This window comes from Chlamydotis macqueenii, chromosome 22 (genome assembly GCF_036417535.1).
Source record: "Chlamydotis macqueenii isolate bChlMac1 chromosome 22, bChlMac1.mat, whole genome shotgun sequence".
Taxonomy (NCBI): domain Eukaryota; kingdom Metazoa; phylum Chordata; class Aves; order Otidiformes; family Otididae; genus Chlamydotis; species Chlamydotis macqueenii.
Window position 1 is genome coordinate 3,286,624 of NC_141577.1, and position 20,672 is coordinate 3,307,295.

At 49.7% G+C, this 20,672-nt stretch overlaps 1 protein-coding gene across 2 annotated transcripts in view; it reads right to left on the minus strand.

The window, feature by feature from the left end:
• Window positions 1-20,672, minus strand: part of GRIK3 (glutamate ionotropic receptor kainate type subunit 3) — a 113,867-nt gene that overhangs the window by 42,283 nt on the left and 50,912 nt on the right. Inside the window, exons 2-5 of one of the 2 annotated variants that reach the window (XM_086764890.1) lie at window positions 8,494-8,670; window positions 7,118-7,375; window positions 5,606-5,787; window positions 1,408-1,461 (exon numbers count right to left, since the gene is read on the minus strand). In XM_086764890.1, the coding sequence (XP_086621016.1) occupies window positions 1,408-1,461; window positions 5,606-5,787; window positions 7,118-7,375; window positions 8,494-8,670 (671 nt within the window). Of the gene's footprint in view, window positions 1-1,407; window positions 1,462-5,605; window positions 5,851-7,117; window positions 7,376-8,493; window positions 8,671-20,672 lie in introns of both variants that reach the window. The other variant, XM_086764889.1, reaches the window with a different exon arrangement.

Here is a 20,672-nt window from a genome sequence, read left to right on the forward strand (position 1 = left end):
ACCTCCCCAGTGGAAATCCCCAGCTTTGGATCATCACTGGTAAGAGGCAATTCAGAGGTCTGACCCTCACCAGATCCGGCATCATCAGTCATGAGTACGTTCGTGTCATGAGCCTCAGGTACTTTGAGTTTAACAAGAGTACCGGATTATCAGCGCCACTGGAACACTGGACTGGTTTGGTTCAGCAGGAGAAGGCAGGCGGGGTGTGTAATTTCTGTTTTCGTCGACTCAAAGCACGGGAAGAGATTCCTGCTTCTGCCTGGCTGTAAGCGGCAGAAGGGACAGCAGGGAAACTTCGGTATTTGCAGGGACTCATTTTTGCAAGCTGCTGAGAAACTCCTAGAAGTGTTGACTTTCGGGGGGCTGTCGCTGCGCGGGACTTTGCGGGATGTACAAGCTGCATGCGCGTTAGGCGGAGTTCCTCCTCCGGCAGGAAAGGCTGACGGGGCTCTGCGTGCCGAAGCCGGTGAACTGTAGTCTTGCTGCCTAGCAAAATGTGGAAGCATTTCACGCCGAGTGTTGATACGCTGTTCTCGGTATTGACTAGGGACCTTTTAGAAACGTTCAGTATAACATAATAGACTAATTCATTAGCACCCCATGGGCCTCGTACTGGAGAAGCTGAAGCACATGCATTGCAAGCTAGGAAAACATTGCCTTAAGGAATGACAGATTAAAATATCTTTCCCATGATATAACTGTTATTTCAGGAAAGTGGCATTAATTGTGATTGCTTATCTATTAATTTATTATAATTCTTCTTTCCCTACCTCCAGGCTGTACCTACACATGAAATGTACTCTAGGCTCAGCTGGGGCTGATTAATAGGAGGTTATCTGGGAAATGCTTAAAGCTGCCTGGAATAGATAATGGCAGCAGGGGTAATTAAAATGTCTTTTGCATTTGAAAAATAAATTCTGCAGTTTTTAAGGGTTAGTTTAGTCTGTTTCTTTCCTAAAGGCAAAAAGATAAATTGGATTTTCAAAATCACACAAAATTCAACAGTGTACTAGACAATCGCATTTCCTAAACGGAACAAAAGTGGCATGCCGAAAAACCCCAAACCACAATGCCTCCTGGAGTCGGAGGAGAACTGGCCCGTGTTTAATGAGTGTGGAGTTAATTTCAAGCTGAGCTCTTCTCATGCAAAATAAACCTGCAGTACTGAACTATTGACCACAGCAGGGCTGCTCCTGGCCCGCAGGGGAGAGCGGGATGAACACACAGACACATTCCCAGCTCCCGCTGAAACTCGGTCCCATCAAATCCTGTCTGAGGGACTACCCGGGGCCTGCCCCGGCCGGGACACCCAGCCCGCTCCCCTGCCCCTCAGCCTCCCGCCTCCTCGCTTTGCGTTCCGGCTCGGCAGCGAGCAGAAAAGCTGTTCGCACAGACTGGATACGTTACCAGAGTGGTGAAGATGAAGTGGTAGTATTCTGTCATCATTCCCATCGCCATGGCCTTGAGGAGAGGAAGGAAAGGAGGTTAGTGAGAGCGGATACAAGACTGTAACAACAGTCATGCGACATCAACCCCGACAGAGCTGATCTGGTAAATGAGGCAGGCCCGGAGCGCAGAAGCTGGGTGCTGGAGCAGTCCTGTGAAGCGGTTAAGCACGTGCTTAGCCAGCCAGAGGCGTGTGCTTAAATGCTGAGCTGAACTGCGCTCCTCGAACCTTTCCGAAAGGCCCGCAGAGGCCGGTGGCATTTCTGGGTGTTGCTGCACCACAGAAAGCTGGGGCACCAGCTGCGGCACGTCACTGTGCTCACGGTCACACAAAACCTTCCAGGGCCGCAGGCTTGCCTCTGTCGGCACGGCTGGGAGAAGGGGAGTTGCCTTTCCTTCTCAAACACCCAAAAACGAGTGACGGTACGTAAACCTGTGCAGAATGACCATAAATCAGCCTGTCCCTACGGTTACAAGTCCATGTACTGGCTAAGAAGCTAAGTAAAAGGCTTTTTATTTCTTACATGTGTATTGCTGGTGCTCTGCATTGCCCCCCTTCAGTGTCCATTCGTGTAACGAGTGCATATCGTGCTCTTGTCCGTGTGTCCCTCCTTCCTGTGCACAACAGTAACGCAGTGCTTGGTTTAGACATGGTTCAGTAAAAGCAGAGGCACAGGGATGGGGAGCGGGGACATCTCCCATCCCTCACCCCTTGGAGATCGCCATCCGGACCTGAGGGCTCTTGGCCAGCCCGAGCTCTGGGTGTGCCAGTCCCGACACGAAGGATGGTTTGTGCAGATTGCTGGGATGTGCATAACTGAGCAGCGGAGAGAACATGCTGTTCTGTCAGGTTTGTCAGAGGATGGCTGTGTGCTGAAGGGACCTCGGCTGGGTGACCTTGTCCAGGCCCTGCACAACGCGAGGGGAACACGTCTCTGGCTATGGGAAGGGTCACCTTGAAGTCGGTGGTTGGCTAAAAGAAAGAGATAGCCATGTTTTTGACTGTGGTGCTTACTCTATGAGCGTGTTTTCTGGAGAAAACACATGCAAGAGCACTTCAAAATCTCCAGCAATGGGAAAGCGACTTCAAGTTCCCCTGGGAAATGTTTTCTTCCCTGTTTTTTGCTAAAATTACTAGGGCAGAATTTATCTCTGAGGAAGGAAGTGACAGTTTGAAAAGAAGTGAGATGTCAAAATCAAGGGAAAAGAAAAGGATCTAGATTACAAGCCTAGATACTGTGACTCTCGAGCGTGACTGCGCCCCGTGCTCCTGGCCTGGCAGCACCCGTGAGAAAGCCTGGCTGCTGTCTTGGTGCGGCAGCGCCGGCCGTCCCCTCCTCCCTGCCTGGCCCACGGTCTGCAGGGAACGATACCTCCGTGTGTGAAGCATCAATTAGATGATGTGATACCGATCGAGAGTAAATCGTGAGATTCCAGTTCAGATTCTACAGCTGGATCAGCGGGAGATGAGAAGTCCAGACCTGCCGTAAGAAGCAAGCCCCAGCTTCCCGGTACTGGAAGCCCGTGTGCAGGATACATCTGAGTTTGTGGGGAAATGAATAAATAATAAACCTGGTGGATAAGCTGCAGGCAATCACCAGGATGAGAATGGGAGCTCCATTAAAGTTAAGACAGGCACATCTGTGCGCTGCAGAGAGCAGCAACTGTTCGGAGACAGCTGCCAAGGAGAGCAGAGGAGCTGGGAAGCCGGAGAACAGATGTAAAGCATTAACAAGTGACCAAAAATGAGCAAGGCCAGCGAAGCCGGGGTAGGATGGGAAGGCCTTGGGAGCAGCCCTAGCTCTGTGATAGGTTTCTGCAATGATTTGTTTGTCCAAGAGGGTAAGATAATGAATGGTTTGATGTCTCAGTCGCTCCAAGGAATCCAGACTGGAGCAGCATGTGGCAATATCATCTGCACATCTTTGTGCCAGCTCTTGTGTTGTTATTCATGGATTACTAATCCATGAGGGTTTTTTACAAATCCAGTTTAAAAATACTGCCCAGATTGTCAGTGAAGCGCCTTGCTACTGTGTGCTGTGGGAGCATTTTACCTTAAATCACTTGGGAGCAAGGTCTGGGCTGGCTTGATGCAGCGTGCTTAGTCAGAGCTGCTTTCGTGAGCCTAGGCTAGAGATGCTCAAACCATTTTGTGTTACCTAAAGATGCACAGTTAGAATCAGTACCAAGGGGTGGAAATTTTAGCACGAGTCTTGAGAGAAGCTTTTTGCCATCCATCAGTGCTGCACTGGGGTGGGCATTCCTCCCGTGTAGCTACCAAAATGTTACAAAAGGCAAATAACAGCAGTAAAATAGGAATGTTACTCTTTCTGGGATAAAGAGAAGACTGGGCCATTCTTCCCTGACGGTTTTTGTAGTTCAGTTTTTTTTTTCTGTGTGTTTTCCTGTGTTCTTCTAATGCTGCAAAGCGAAAGCAGACTCCTCTCCTGAGAAGGTTTTGGCTTTCCCCAGCTCACGAATGTCCAAGGCAGAGCTTGAGGAGGGCAGAGTGGAGGAGGGATTTGGAACCCTGTTTTTCTGTCCTGTCCTATGGAAAAGCAAAAAGCTCTTTCACACGCGAAGGTGGCACCTCTAGGTGTGCGTTTCTTGGTACAGGTAGAAAAGCTGGGAAAAGATGAGGTTTCTGAGCTTCCTAATTCTTCAGCCAATGCGGGTGTCAGCAGCGGGAGAGACAGGGGCGTCGCGGCCGGCGCTGCTCGGAGCCTCCCCGGGGTCACACAGCGGCGCGTGCGAGTGTGCCGAGGCCAGTGGGGATGTGGTTTGGGTTTGCGTGCCTCCCCAAACTCTGAAAGTATTTAACAGTTTTTCCCTGAGTAAAAGTACACTATATAATATTGCTAAGCTGAAATCCATGGCTTTGGGTCCTGAAAAACCCAGCGCACACACAAACCCAGCCAGAATGCCTTAGAAAGGCTTCCTTCCCCCCAGTTCCCCCTCTCCTCCATCTTCCTCACTCTGCGCGCACAGTGACGAGCAGAGCAGATGGCACAATAAACTATAATAAACTGCATAATAAGTGAACAGCACCAAACACAGCCAGCATGTAAAATAATAGGCAGGAGACAATGAGTCTCTTTCATGGCTTTCTTTAATAATCCCTCCCAGGCTTTCCGATTTCTCTGAGCACTTCCCTTCAGTTTGCATCAAGCAGGCTGCGAGAGAACTCTCGATGTGCTGGCTTTCGCAGCCCTTCAGGGGATTTATTTAATCTATGTGTTAGCATCGTGCTGGGCTGATATGAGCAACACTTCCACCAGCTGGGTTTTAGCATTCTTTGTGAGAGCGTTTTCCTCTCCCTCCTATTGACCCTGAAACCGAAAGGCACTTGGAAATGAGTTGGAGCTGGGGTGAGCAGCAAACCTTCTGGTCTGTGAAAAATGCCAGTGGCGGAACTCGAGGAGAAGGGAGAGAGACCAAACAAATGGAAAATCACTGACATCTGGCTTAAAGTCCAAGAACTGCACACGGTGCTCAGGAAGGGACGAGGATGCTGTCCCTGCCCGGCCGGCCCGGGCCTGGCTGCTCGCAGCGAGACGCAGGATGGCGTGTACGACTCGGAAGACAGCTAACCGAAACGAAGCCAACCAAAACCCTGCCCTGCATGGCGTGTATTTGCAAACCTGGGGGCATGACGCAGCGCAGGGGGGAAAGAAGACATTTAAAATCAGCAAGCATGAAAAGCTCATATGGGGCTAAATGAGCAGTGACAGAAGTGGCCCAGAGCATGGTCCTGGCTGATGCCCTGGCTGAGCACGCGGAGCGAACGCGGCTCCGGACGGCTGCGGGTGGAGGGCAGAGGGCTGGGGCTGCACTGCCGCAGAGAAGCGGGACAGGAGCCTGGCCACAGCACTGCGTTCAGCACCGCGCTTGGCGCTTTCTCCTCCCTTGACATTTATTTGTTTTTAACGACAGTCGCTTTTTGATACTTCCAGTTTTTTCAGTGCAAATGACATTTTCTATAGAAATCCAATGAAGAAATGCATGTGTTGTAGCTTTTAGTGTAGCTGTGTGTTGTGGACAGAGGGAAAGCTGCGAGTCTGCACCCCTCTCTATGGGGCTCTCCCTGCAACACGGCCACCCCGTACCCGTGGGTCCCTCGCTGGCCACTTCTGCTTTGCCCCCGTCGCCCTCCGCTCACCTGCTTGAGGATCTGAGCCGCCATCAGGTGGCTGCAGTCGAAGATGATGCGGAATTCCCTGCCCCGCTTCATCTCCTTCAGCAGCGGGCGGGCGTCGTCGGTGTCCAGCGGGAGCTGGCGGATTTTCAGCCGGATATTGTACCTTGACGGGGCCATGATGAGCTCCTGCAGCCGTATCAGGCCTTCAGGCGTGGCACAAAGACAAACCCACAGTGTTACAGGACAGCTTGCCTTTGCCCTGCAGGCTGGGCATCACAGCAAGTTATTTCTTCCTATATTATTTTATGGAATTCAATCAAGACTTCCCTCCCTCCCTCACATGGCCACTGCTAAAGGCGTATCAAAGCCAAAGTGGCATGTGTCAATCATTAAAACCCCAGATATCTCTAGAGCAGTTGTTCTAAGGCAGGACGGCTTTTGGTGTTTCCCTGCTGCCCCTGCATCCAGCTATGGTCCCTAGGAAGAGAATGGCAGATTGGTCCTCAACTTTGACATCTCTGGGATCACGGCGTTTTTTCTTAAGCAGATATGCCCTTGAGAAAGGACAGAATGTGATAATGAGCTATACAACAAATCAGAATCTGCAGTATTTACCATACACAGCAGCAAAAGAGAAAAATGAATATGCGCTTAGATTTATGAATAGCATATTTCATAATGGTCACTTAATCACAACCTGTAACTTTCTTACTACCCTTAGAGTTAATTTATTTTTTATGCAGAAGGTACAAAGCCATGCTGGATGCAGCTGAGCAGGAATTATTGGTATCTAATGCTTCAGGAAGAAATTCAGCAGATGCCTGTTGCAAGGAGGAAAAGAGAAGCATGTCCCTCAGCATCGTGGAAGAAATACATTAGAATACTCCATGATGGGAACATACTGTGACCCACATTTGCAAAACAGGAACGTCAAACTGTGTTCTCATCAGCCCTCCCCTAAAGAAACCATTTGGTTTAGTGGAATTAGGTTGGACAGGCTATCCAATGTGTCTTTTGTTTTGGGTTTTTTTTTTTAAATCTGTAGTGCTGTGCAGTGCTTTGCTTTGTTTAACCATCAACAGCTTGCTTTATGTGAAAAACTTTGTCAGCTATGCTTTATAGAATTAGCCAGAAAACAAAAAACTTTCCAGAACTGCTTTTGCTTTTAGCTGGGAAACTGCACCCGCAACGGCAGCCACGGACCAAGGTCTTTGCTGGGGTAGACGGGCACCGCAGCGCCAAACGCAGCCGAGCTGAGCCAGATCACACCCGCGGACAATGGATCCTCCCCTTGACGCTCCGTCAGCTGGGGTGGTGCTGAGGGCTGCCCACTTTCTAAGCGCTTTGTGCATGAAATGCTTCAGTAAGGATCCCAGGGCCTTCTACAATGCTGGCCTGAATGCTTGGGAACCGGCACGGATCCCTGCGTGGGCTGTCATTCTGCCCCTAAAACGTTCATTAGAAAAGTCCCTAAATGGGACCCACAACAAAAACTCTCCTGGATTCCCCCGTTAAAGCCCCTCCTTTACCTACCTGTACTGTCATCGTAGACCACAGTGGCTGACCTCCATTTCAAATACTGCACCAGGTCCAGAATGGCATGGCTAAGAGAAGCGTAGTCGGGATACAGGTTGACATAGAAAGTGTCCTTGTTATCCAAAGGGTGGTGCTTCCATCGGAGCTGTATGTGAGGGACTTCCAGGGCGTTGCAGATAGACTGGACGGCATTGGTACAGGAGCCTTGGGAAGGTCCGAATATTGCTACGACCCCCAGAGCGAGCTGGTCACAGGCTGGAAAAGAAGGGGAGGGAAGGGAAGGATGCTGGCAGTAAAGTACAGGGCGCCTCTGCGGAAGGGGTGGGCGTCGGGGCAGCCGTGGGGGCACAAACGGCTTCCTGACCTGGGCCGTGGAGCAGGGGACGGACAGACAGACGTGCTTCTTGGCACTAACAGCAGCATAGATATCAGGGAATTACAACAGTGAGGAGAGGCAGAGGAGGAATTCTGGCAGACGGGGGTCTGGACCAGTGGTTAGAAGCCCAGGGACGTTTCCAGAGGAGGGAATAACGGTTACGGTGTGTTAGAAACGGCTGAGCCTCCGCGGTTATAAAAGAAATACCCGGAGATGATCAGAATCACCCTGACAAATATATCTTTCCATCAATTTTAACAGATTTTATTTTCCTGCAAAGTAATGCCTTTCATAGCTTTGTTCAAGCTTTCACTGAGAAATGAAAACAAACAACTGCATTTGGGGCTGCATTTCTCGGGAGGGGAGGGAAGTGCCCAGCAGCCCCGCACGGAGCCGGGCCAGGCAGAGGTCTGAGGAAACCTCCACCACAAACCAGTCTTAGAACAGGACAGCTGGGGGCGGGTAATTCGCCTGTCAGCAGACATCCCCTCTCTCCGGGGACACCCCTGGTATAACTGCGAGCTCCAGCAGCAGGTTTTGTTTCTCCCGAAACAGAAGCAAACTCAATAAGCCCTCAGGTCACCAGCCCCACAGCCTTTGCTGCGTGCTCCCATTTCTTCCCTCCCCTTCAGTAATTTCAGTGGGCTGCTGCTATCCGATCATAAAAACTGTCTGGCTGTTAGGAAGAGAACAGCATTTCCACACCAGGGATGTGAAAACTGCCCGGGATACAGTAACACAAACAAAGGCATGGCCTACAGACCTTCGCTCAGGATTAGAAGCAAACGCTGAAAGGAGTGTTGTGAGGTTTGCAGAGGCAAAAAAGAATAATTGTTCCCCTTACATTAAAATGCCTCCGGAAGGTCAGCTCCTGGAGGACCTCTCATCTAGATCACCGACTAGAGCAGGACAAAATGAGCTGCTGGGTCTCAAGCCAAAAGTGCCTTTTTAAAAGGAAAAAATGGCCACAAAGCTGCCAAGTGCACTGTGCTCTTACCTTTCTTAGTTGCTTCAAAGCTGTCGTGGAAGTGTATCCTCTGAATGTCGTAGGTTAGTGTTGTGTTAGGCAACAACGTTCTGTTTCTATTAATAATATTGGCAGAAAATCTGAAGGCTTGCTCCTCAGCGCTCATCACCTGGGTGTTGGGGCCATCTGCGTACTCGAAGATTCCTCCTGCGAGACAAGACAAAACCAGCATTGAGCCAGATAAAGTCTGGTTATTAATCTTACGTAGCGAGGACGAGAAAACTCTTGGACAGAGCTGTGACATTCGCAGGCTGACCAAGACTTGCTCCCAGGACGTCTCCTGGACTGAGATAAAGACATGACAACATTTGGGGGTTTGTTACATGCTGGTCCGTGGACGTGTTCGGATGCCAGCCTTGGAGGGCAATAGGGGACAAATTTGAAGTATTGGAATGTTGTTATGAGACAGATGAGTGGCTTCCCACACCACTTGAGGAGCAGACCTTGGGGAGTGCGGCCAGGCTGTGGAGATGCTCTGGGTCTGTGCTCTGAGGAGCGGCTGCGGCGCGAAGCTGGCGCTGCCCTTCGCTGCGGGCCGCACCGGGCCCTCCCTGCCTCCTCCGCCCCTCTCCAAGTCCTCGTGCAGAAGGCAGGCAGTGCAGCACTGCTGCTTGCTATTTTTAGTGCCATTTTTAGTCCCCTTCTCATCTTTTATTGTTCCTCATGTTTAGTTATCCAAGTTCTTAATTCAGACCAGCAGAGACTTCTGAGTTTGCCTTCCCTACAGCTTATCTGCTCAATAATGCACGTCCTGAATGCACGCTTTCGCGTGTTCCAGGGTTGTTAATGCCATTGCACCTCCCCAAGGGCAACAAGCTCATGTCACAGTATCGCTGGGTTTCTTGGCTCTGTATCTGTGAGGCTTGTCCTCGGTTCCCCACTGACAGCCGCTCTAATTGCAGTGACTCAGTGCCGGCGTAAATTATGTAATTGCATCTCCGTGTCTCCGAGATGTAGGCACCGTCCTGTGCCCCTTACAGAACCAGGGAAAGACACAGAAACCTTGCTCTAGCTTATTAAAAAGTAAACCAAAATAATTAATGGATGAACGAGATAAGCAAGTGCAATTGGTAACAGATGGTCTCTGGGTTCATTAGCAATAGGAAAATCTTCCTCTTCAATTTAAGGTAGACCTAAAATGTTTTCTTACAGACAGCAGATGTCTTCTCAGCCCTCCTAATTTTCAAGCAACTGCATGAATCCTCCTCCAGCAGCCAGAACACATTATCTGTGGTTTTTGTGGCAATTTGGTGTAAGCCAAGAGTGCCAGTTTGGCGAGAGCCGAGCTGGCATTCCTGCTGACAGCCACGTTCTGCACCTCCTCGCAAGAACCCGACCAAAGATATGGACGGGGCGAACCACAGTAGCCATTCTGGGAGACTTTCACCGCAAGGCTGCACAGAAAGCTGCAGAACGCTAACTGTTCTGCTCCCCATGATCCCAGCAAGTCGCTTCCCTCCTCTTTCCCTGTAGACTTTGTGTCCCTGGTTGTAAAGTGAGCGTGGTAGTTAATTGACATCCATGAACATCCGAAAATGTTTGAGCTGTTCACTGCGTGTCTCTGGTACAGAAAAATATTACTGATCTCAGTACTAACTTGGGTAACAGGAGGAAGAATAAAGAAAAAGAGGCTGAACGTTCATTCTGGAGAGCCATTTCGGTCCCGCACGACCTTCAAGCAAGTCACTTATGCCCAGATTTTAAATCTAGAATGCCTAGCAGTGTAGGCAGGAGCCTAGCAAAAATGTCCAAGTGCCTCATTCTCACTGGATCATGCCAAAACATTTGGTTTTTTTTGCTTGTGCAAGGAAAAATATTCATCTGTATGAAAGTTTGCCCATGTTTGTAGCTCAGTCTAAGTTTTTTAGGGCAGAGAAAGTTCATATACAATATCAGATCAGAAACCACGAACAAAACTAAAATGAGGGTGAGATTCATTCCTGTCTTTCTATTCAAAGCTTTACTGTCCGGAACATTTTACAAAGGATTTTTTGTTTTCTAGCATCATCCTGAAGTGATAACTGGGTTCACGTTACATTGATTATTAACTAGCTGACATTAGGCTTTGTCTTAGCCCAGAGCTTTCAGGGTTGCGTTGGAGCATGTCTTGTTATGATAGAGTGTAGAAGGACTGGGTATGTGGATTATTGGTGTTTGATCCCAAATAAATTCATGTTCCAGACATCCAACTGGATATAATAGGCTTTTTGACAGAAAAGAATTTTCTGTGCAGCCACCCAATACCTTGAATTTAGTGCCAGGCAAAGGGAAAGCAGGCAGACAGAAGTAACGGATTTCTGGTTATGCTGCTGGGAGCCGAGTGTCGTGGGACAACGTGGTACCTGCTGCAGTTGCTGCGGTGTTGAAGAGCAGCCACCACATCCCACAGCCTGCTCTTTCCTCAGAAACCCAGGGGATGGAGAGCGCCTGAGGGCAGATCTGAGCACAGCCTCGTCCCGCCGGCAGCGGCTCCCCGCTCCCAGAGATGCCGTGCTGCCGTCCCTCTTGGCTGGTGCGCCTCTCCTTCAGAGATGTTCATTCTGATCATTATTTAAAGAGCCTAATAACCAGCTTGAAACAGCTGATTAATGCATAATCTTCATCGTGATTACATAGCATAACTGGCATTAATTTGAAAAGCCAGCTAATTATGAAAATAATTGTTGCAGCTTTTTCATTTGAGCAAAATGGAGAACATCAGCTTGTGCAGTTGAGAGGCTGAGGGATGTGACATCAGCTGGCTGATGCCCGGGCTGGGGGGGACCCCATGCCTCCCTGAACCCTCAATGGGAATGATGAAGCAATGCAAAGCTGGGCAATCTGCTGCAAAGCGTTTGGACAAACAAACTTGGTCAGCAATCCCTGTGCTCCCCAGAGTGATCGCGTGTGGCTCTTACAGCAGTAACCTCACTGTGACTTCACTCTTAGAAAAACAGAAAGTCAATGGGCTATAAAAAATCAACAACAAACCAGTTTCCACTTTTATATACTACCTATAGACAAGTTTCATCTGAGATAGTAAAGCTAAGGGTCCTTTAGTGTTACTGTCTGTCTCTAAATCACTTCTGCCTCCGCCCTGTTTTTGAAGTTACTCCGAATGTTTTGGAGGTTGATGGATGCTGCTCACTTGACCTGGTGCCAACAGCCCTTTCCCAGCATTGCCTCTGCCCGTTCAGGTCCCAGCGTCCCCTTTCTTCTTTCTTTACCTCCCGTAGCTTTGCAGACAGATAAAAGACGGCCGTGCTGAGGTCTGTCACGCTTTGTAATGTCCTCCTGAGTTTCGTGAGAGTACTCACTGCCTAATTTATCCGGGAACGGACTGCGCTGCTTCCTTGACCAGTCAATACAGCCCACAGACTCCCTCCTGCAACGCCAGGTGTTGTTCAACAATCCTGAGGTTTAACAGCTTCTGGTTGAGTTTGGTTGGATATATATTTTTCCTTTAAAACCTTTTTTTTTTTTTTATGCCATATTTGTGCAGCCTTTAGTGCAATGGGGTCCAGGTTTGGGAATCAGCCTGGTAGGGATCCCTCAGCACAAGCTGTCGAGAGCTTCTCAGGCAGGACAGGACCAAACGCTATCAACCGTTATCACTTACTGTTACATGGGTTTTGATGGAGTAATGCATTATTACATCTGACTTCTTGGATTTTAATATAAATTACCAAGCAGATTAAATTATTATTCAGTTGTCTTTTACCTTTAAAGCAGGCTAATTGCTCTCCAGAGAATGTCAATCAGCATATGGGAAAACACACTAATTAGAATCAACTTCACATCTTATTATTTTATGTTATTTCATTTGATGACCACTGATGTTGCTGCTGCTGAGGTGGGGAGGTTTAAAAATTCAAAATGAGAATCCAAAGGGAACACCTGAAACTCTCCTTTGGATCTAGACCAGAAGAGCAATAGCGGGGCCGGGCCGCGGGAAGGAGACTGGCGCTGCTCATGAAGGGAGGTTCAGCTGCAAAACACGGGGGATCTCACTCCAACTGAGTAGCAGATCAGTCTCTCTGTTCAGAGTAAAATCTGGATCCCACAAACGCCCCTAACCCCACTGATGTCAATCAGAACAGGCCTGAGCCTGCCTGCATCAAGCAGAGACGCGCTGCGCTCCTCCCATCTCCAGGGAGACCTTTGGAGTGGCCCTGGGAGGGAGCCAGAAAGAAGCCTGGTCAATGGGATGGGAATCCTTTTCCCATGCTCTTGCTTATCCCGAGCCATGGCTGCGCAGGCTGAACGCAGTCGGAGTTATTTTTAGCTCTGTTGAAAGCTAAGTCAAGAAAGTCAAAGTATTTTAGGTTTTCACTTTCTCCCCTCTTCCCCTTTTTAACAAAACAAACAGCTTCATTCTCGGAAATGAAATTCCAGCAGCCCTCAGTGTGTGGTGTGATTTCTTCTATTTTACTCCTTATAAAATCACGGAGTTACTTAGCTTTGAAGAACAACTATTTCTGATAACACTTTTCTCTCCCCCGCTGACAGTGTTGTTAACACATTGAGACAGCTTTCTGACAGTCTCTTTCCATGTGACATCCTGGAAGAAAAACTTGTTTTGAAATCACTCTACTGAGGATGGAGCCAGCCTGAGCTCCTCCGGGGACGTGAGAGCTCCTGCCTCCATCTCAAAGACCTTCCGTGCCCCAAGATCTGTATTTTATGTATTTTTTTTTTTCTGAGATCACAAAACATCTTTCTTGTGGAACAGCCAGCAGTGCTGGCTGTGGCACAGCAATTTGTCCTCTTCTGACGGGCTCTGTTTTGGGGATGGTACTAGCAAACGTGCCGCAGCACTTAGTGCCCGTTCCTGCAGGATGCTGCTCGGCAGCTCCCCGAGGCAGGAGGATGCGAGACCCCTTCCTCGCAAGACGTGCCTCCCCCGGGAAGGCTCTGAGAACTGATGCTTCTGCTTTCCTGACCAGTCCAGTGGAGAGAACGTCACTGTCATGGTCCAGGTCATTCCAGGGCTCAGTTTTATACTGATAAAGAGAAATGAGATAACACTGGCGGGAAGCAAAAGAAAATTCTCAGGAGCACAGGATTGTGCGCTGGGAATGGAGCTCAAACTCCCGGAGACTGACCAGCAGCATGGGACACTTACAGGCTCAGATGCAGTAATACTGCCGTGAAAGTAGCAAAATCCAGAAGGCAATAAATATCACTCAGAAAAAAAAAAAAAGGAAAAGCAATGACAGATTTGTTCACAAGAAGTCTCTCCTTGCCCTTTCCCCCAAGCAGCCGCTACTATAAAATGCTCCACAAGTAAATGGAGCTGAAGCTGGAGCTGGTCCCTCGTTCAGCCAGGCGTCGAGCGGAGCCCTCGGATCTGATGTGGATGCCAGCTGGTGTTCTCCAGCAGAAACAACATCATCCTGTAAGCTGACGAGTGAGGAGGGCACTGCTGAGCAGTGCTGGGGCTCCCACCCTTCGGTGCCTGTCCCATCCAGAGCCCCCTTTCCCACCCAGGATGGCCTTGCACCCCGGCGATGCGCGGTGGAGCCCTCTGCCCTGATCCTCCACAGGCTCCCGTTGGAGCTGCAGCGGCCCCGGGTGCAATCTCTGCGGCAGGACCGTAGACCGGCTCAATGCAAAGGCAGTAAACAGAACTTGTAAACTTATTGAAACAAACCTTCTGGGAAGGAGCTGAAAATAATTTTTTGGGTCTGTCAATGTGTTTCTGATTTTGACGGAACAACGGCGCGGCAGGATCTGAGTTCCTGTCCCCTTAAACTGCTGCTGATCATGCATCAGCCCTGTCACTTCAGTGTGGCACTGCTTAATGTGATGCAGCGCAGCCACGTATCCAAAGCAATTTCAGGCTTTGTAAACACGCATCATGCAAGAGAGCCCCTGCGCAGGAATCTGCTGCTGCTGCTCACGGGCCCAAGCTGTCCCCTGCCCAGGGAGGCTGCTCTCTCTCTGGATGCTAATTGCTAAAAAGCCTGGAGGAGGATCTGACTCGGGACGCAGGAAGAGGATTAACCTCAGAGCCGGTGCGTCCGGACTGCTTATGCTCACACGCTGGCTGTATTCATTACGCATCTCTCTTATAAGAATTAAAAAGGAGCTGGGCCTGTCCCTGAGCAGACAAACATTACTCCCCTGGCAGTTTCTTCGGCTCTCAGGACCGGGGTGTTTCCCTCTCTGAGGGACGCAGGGTGCGGACTGACAAAGCCCGTGATGTCCCTGCCCAGCTGGAAGCTTCCCCCGCGTCCACGATACCCTTACGGCGAGAGGGAGCGAGGCGGGGGCTCAGCGCAGCCCCTCTGAGATCTGCCTGCCCGCTCGGGTAGCCTGGCTGGAGGCTTCCTGGATGTCCCAGCTTGGATTGCTGGATTTGCTCCCTGATGCCCTTCAGAAGAAGGCAGACATGTTGCATGAGCCTCCCGGGAGCTCAGAGGAGGGAGAGACACAGGGGACCCACCAGTCCCCAATGTGGCCAGGAGCTGCCAGTCTCCCCAAAACAGTCAGAAGCAAATGTGAAAATTCAGATTTCTAACTCTATCGGCAGCCCCGAGGCCGATTTCGGAGGGGCTCCCAGGTGCCCACCCACAGCCTGGCTCCCCCAGTGCCTTTCTGGGGCATCCCGGGGACCCCCCAACCGCTGGCGGGACGAGCTGGCGTACCGAGGAACGCTCCCAGCGCTTCGGATTCCACCGCATTTGGCAGCGTAACGAAAGGCCAGGTACCTGCTGAGTAATGCCAAGGAAATGAATTCAAGCAGAAAATCAGATACGCGATTCTGTGTGTCCCGCAAGGAGGGATTTTCCCGCCTGCCAGGACAGAAAGCCTGCCGCAGCAGGTTGATCCACTCCCAGGAGACGGCGTCTCCCTCTTTTCTTGTTTTGATACTGAATATGCAAAATCCTATTTCATTTGCAGTGTATTAGGCACTTCACGTCACAGGGGGTGACATTCTTCTCCTGCGTGTAAGCTCTTTAACAGATGAGCAGTCAAGTGGCAAAGAAATACATTATTAATGTTTCTGGTTAAATTAACTGATTAAAACCACTGTAGCTAAAGTGTACGTATCAGCACTTTACTCGCACTAAATGAGAAATTAATGGAATATGGCGCCTTGTTTTTGTAATGAAAAGTAGATGGGAAAGGTCTGGAAACACCCCGTTCGGCCCGTGGGCCCCACGGGTTTGGTTTGTTCAGCACGCGCGTTTGCGTCCCCGCCGGCGTCCGGGCGCGGGCCCGGCTCGTCCCCGCGGGGCTGGGGCACGGCTGGCCGCGCGTGCAGGGGTTGCAGCTTCTAGGAACAAACTTCTCCTCGTTCGCAGCTCCTGCTCGCCTGGCCTAATTGGCGATGTTTCCTCCGCCATTTCTTTGAACAAGCTGTTCTGGTGTTGCGTGTTTTACATCTGAGAAAGAGCATTTACCACAGCCGCGGTGCGTAACCCCGACGAAGGGAGCGGATCAAAGCGCTAATCTGAGATCAAAGGCCTTCAGCAGTGCTCCAGCAGAAATAAATTAAGTTAGCAACAGATTTCTTAATGATATTTACATTTTTAATTTGCATAATACATGATTAGAATGAAATGGGCTTTTTATTTTTTAAGCAGGCTCAATTAATTAAAAGAAAAGCAGCATCATAATCTCGTAGGAGTCGGTTCCCATCAAGATACGGCAACAAAAATGCCAAGAAACTTTAAATTTACCGTATAGGCAGCTCGCAGCACGAGGCAGGTCTCCCCTGACCAGCGAGTTGCAGCCCGAGAAGCCCCCGAGGCGCAGAGCCACCCGAAGGTGCCCAGTGACACCCGTCCCACCGGGTTCCCTTGGGCTGGCTGGGACGGGCTCCCGCCGGCTCCACGGTTTTATTTGAGTGGGCTTATTTCTCTGGAACAGGGAGATCTTGCGAGCTTTCGGTTCCTCACATTTGAATCGTTCTCACTGTCAGATACCTCACCTTGGGCTCGCTTTGATTAATTAGCAGCTCAGATTTTTTTTATGCGGGGGTTGCCACAAGTACGGACTGAAGGCGCCGTACTGATTTGTGCCTCCGCTGTACGACCCCGCGGTGCTGGGGAGGAACGGCCGCGCTGGACCGTGCCCACCGGCGCGGGTCGGGTCCGGTGCCCGGACCCAGGAGAAGCGGCTGAGGGAGGGGAGCCCGCCGGGCTTTCACCTGCTCTGAGCGATGAGAGGCTCCCTCCCCAAACCCTGCTGAGACTGTGGGAACTCAGCAAACGTGTCCTGGAAATCGCCGATGACTGAATAAATCAGGCGTACTTGGGTGTCATCTTTATGACCGTGCTTGGGGCTATAAGGATGTTTTAAACTGCAATATATGGAAGAAAAAAAAACGTTTGAAAGCTTAAAATTATTAAGGCTCTATAATACAGGGTTTAGGCAACCCAGCTGTAAGTATATTTTTCTATTGTGTTTTATTGGCCTGCAGTGTAATGTAGTGTTGGATGTGATGTCCATCTGGCGCACAGCTCGAGCGAAATACGAAGCAGAGAAGCAAGGCTGCAACTGAAATAAATCCATTTCTTGACTGAAATAAAGCCTGTGATTGACTGGGCTGGTAAGAAAACCTGCAGGGTGATAAAACACTTCAGGTTTGTCTGTATTACGTGCCACGCAGCTCAGCGCTGGCGCCGTGTCTCCCTGCCCACGCTCCCGCGTTTCGGACCCGGCCTGGCACCGCCGCGCAGTGATGAGCGACGGGTGCTGCAGCAGAGCCACCGCCCGGGCGGGCAGGCTTCCCAGTGCACACTGGGTCCGACTGGTTAATTTGTGAAAATTCACTGCAAACCGAATACAGGGCGTTGAAAATTGAAAATGCTTTTTTTTTGCGCTCTTCCCAACAGCGGCTCAGCCTCCAGCGCGGCTTGGCTGGCCCTGGGTTGTTATGTTCTCTGTCCATTTTCCTTCCCTACTCTGTTTTACTTGGAAATGGAAATACACCTGGTATAAATATTAAATAGAAGGTGTCCTGCAATCAAATGAAGTCTCACATAAAAATTCAACCCAATTAAAATTACAATTATTGCATGTTAATTAAATTCTTCTTAAATATTCATTGCTAAGCCCCTGCTAATAAATGTTAATATCCACCTGGCATGTAGCATATAATATTAGACTTCAGACATCTAAATTAAATCCTATACTTCATTTACAGTGTAACCAAATACCAGCAGTCAACTGATTGTTTCTCATTCTTGTGTTGATGCTTCCAAAAATCAGGGCTTTAAATAAGATGATGCGCTGAATAGCAAATGCAATTCTACAAATATTATGACATATTGTTTATCATCTGCCCTAAATATTTAACAGTTCAGTTTTACAAGTTTTTTATGCCACATGCTGAGAATTTGCTCCTGATAGACGCTGAATTTGATTGACAAAATGGATTCCGTTCAGGGGCTGGCAACCCCAAACCCTCGTCGGGGTCTTTGCTGTTAGTGTCCTCTGGTTGTTTCCCCTCTTAAAAGAAAGCAGAGAGAGGGAAAAAGCCCACAGAGTTCTCTAGAAAAAAATTGTTTCTGCTTAATCCCATCTACTCTCTACAGAAAAGCCTTTATGTAGGAGAAGGTCAAAGGTCTGTAATAGATTTCAACAGGTTTCCAAGAGGTGCGCGGTGCAGAGAGGAGGGCAGGGCCCCGCGTGATTGAAGTGCCGGGTGCTGCTGGTGCTCAGCCGCCAAAGATGTAATTGGGAGATTGGGACGCCTGTTTCAGCCTTTTTATCTTCCTGGTTTAATGTTGTTAAATAGAGAGAAAAACCAGACTTGGCCAGGCTGTGGTGCTTGTGCACGCTGGGAGCGGGAGGTGGCGGGGAGCAGGGGGGCTCCCAGACGGGTTTGGGGGGCTGCGTTGGGATGTGCCTGACCCGCGGCCCGTGCTCCCCGTCCTGCTCCGGGCCGTGCTGGGGAACATGACTTCAGAGCCCGTTTTTGGTGAGATGGGTTTTTCCCTGTCGATTCCTAAATGGTGACTCCTCGCAGCCCGAGCGGGGATGCAGGACCGAGAGGTGTTTCTGGCAGCGCAGGCAGACCCCAGAGCATCCCGGGGAGAGGGCGGCCGCTGCCTCTGCACGATGCGGTGTTTAGCGAGAAAAAACAGCTCAGGATTTTTTAGATATTCCTTCAGAATCTACCTTGACTAGCATCTTTCATGGTGGGAAAGATCTGCCTAGGGTAGGCATTTTGTAAATGTGCGATGTTCACGATTTTTTATGAATGGTTATTTTTCCTTCCTTCCTTTTTTTTCCCCGATTTCTTAATTGTCAATTCTGAATGACCAGGGTAATTACAGCTGAAAGATTTGCTGACTTAAAAGCAGCACTTTATTCCAGGGAATGAAAGAAAAAAAGGGAAAGACAAAAGGGTCTGCTCTGAAAAATGCTTTCATTATTTTCCTGTCATCTGTACTCTCCATTTACAAACAGCTACACACAGAGCAGGAGATGCAAAGGGATACGCTGGAACTACCCGGCAGCTCGACTGCAAAGGATTTCCAAATTCCCCTAAATGATCAAAATCAACCATTAAAAATCTTTTCCCTCTCGTAAAAGAAAACGATGCACATGAAAGAGCAGCTTGCGTGGAGCCGTGCCGGGTGCCGTTGGCAGAGCGCACCGCTCGCTCTGGGTCCGGGTGAGCGTGGCTGCAGCGCAGGGTCCCGGCCTGTGCCCCAACCACGCTTCCGCTCTCCGGCCTCCCCGCCAGCCGCCCCCGCGCCCGGAGAGGTGGCGAGCAGCAGTGCCACGTACGCCGTGTCCCTACGCAGAGCGGGGAGCGGCGACCCGACCGTCACACTGACAGAGCTGAATGCGTTTCAGTATGAACTGAACCGAAGATGTGCTAATGAAGCTGAATATTCATTATTGTGACTAAACAGACGAAGTGAATCACAAATTAAAGAGGATAAATTATTAGTTTGGCTGCTCAGAAAAGGGAAAATTTGAAGACCGTTCCAATTATAGAGGAGGTGGAATAGGAAAACTTTATTAGTAGATTCAAATCTGATTAGAAATGCGTGTTAGTCACGGCATGGAGCTTCACACCGCTGTCACCAACGACAGTGGATGTCGCCGTGCCGCTGGTCTGCTCGGCAGTGACCCGACCACTTCATTGTTCACACCAAACCCCAAAGCGTTGATGTTTCCACGATTTATCATCATGATCACTGTTTATTTAATGCTCAGGACACTGTTTCCTCAACTACAGCATTATGAATTACCAAGGATTATGTGTTCAGGGGCTGCTATTGATTCATGCGGAGCTAATTAATGAGCTCCATCAGCCAGTCATAAACATGAGCAATAGCACATGCCTCGTTAGCACAAACGAGGAAACAGGGAGCAGGGAGGGTGGGGGCAGGTCTCTGGAATGGTTGATGGGATGGTATCTCCTGACTGAAGTAAAACTTCGGCTACAAACTCTTCAGGCAGTGAAAAGCAGCACCTGCCTGCGGTCACACAGCTGGGTCATTGCTTCCCTCCCACTGCCCTGGCCCGGGTGGGGATTTCTGCTGTCCTGGGGCAGCTGCGGCCCCTTTCTGAGCGGTGGGAGAGGCTGGGGAGCTGGAGGAGCGATCGGAGCGTAAAACAGACCTGTAGCTCTAAGGTATGTTTGTTGAACTTTATTTAAATTAAAAGGTTTTGTTATCTGGAGTGTCTCCTGTAGGTGCTACAGGAATTAGCATGTTCCTCCAACCCTGGAGCACGGCATGGCTAAAGAGGTCTTTGTAGGAGTCTGGTTTTGGCCGGGCACTTGGTAAAGACTGGGAAGGTGGATCGGGTCTGGGAGGTTCCCCTGCTGCCAGGAGCAGAGCCTTGCTGCTGTCAGAGCACAGCGGGGCTCCGGGCGGAGATCTTGTCCCTCTGTGTTGCTCTCAGCTCTAGGTCTGTGGTACCCAGAGTAAGAAGTTGCAGATGAGTCTGTGAAAGATAAACAGACTGGCTTCCTGTGGGATGTTAAATAACCCCTGACTTCATTGCTTTCTTCTAGAATAGGGGTTTTTTTTTAATGCCATTTTGCTCATTTTGAGTGAGTTGGTATCTCTTGTGTAATGATTGATTGGTGTAAACTAAACTGGGAGCTATAAACTGAGAGTAGCATGAATTAAATGGAAAAATATTTTATGTAAGTTAGGAAAGGAAGGGATACTTATGAGTGGGAGATGTGAAGG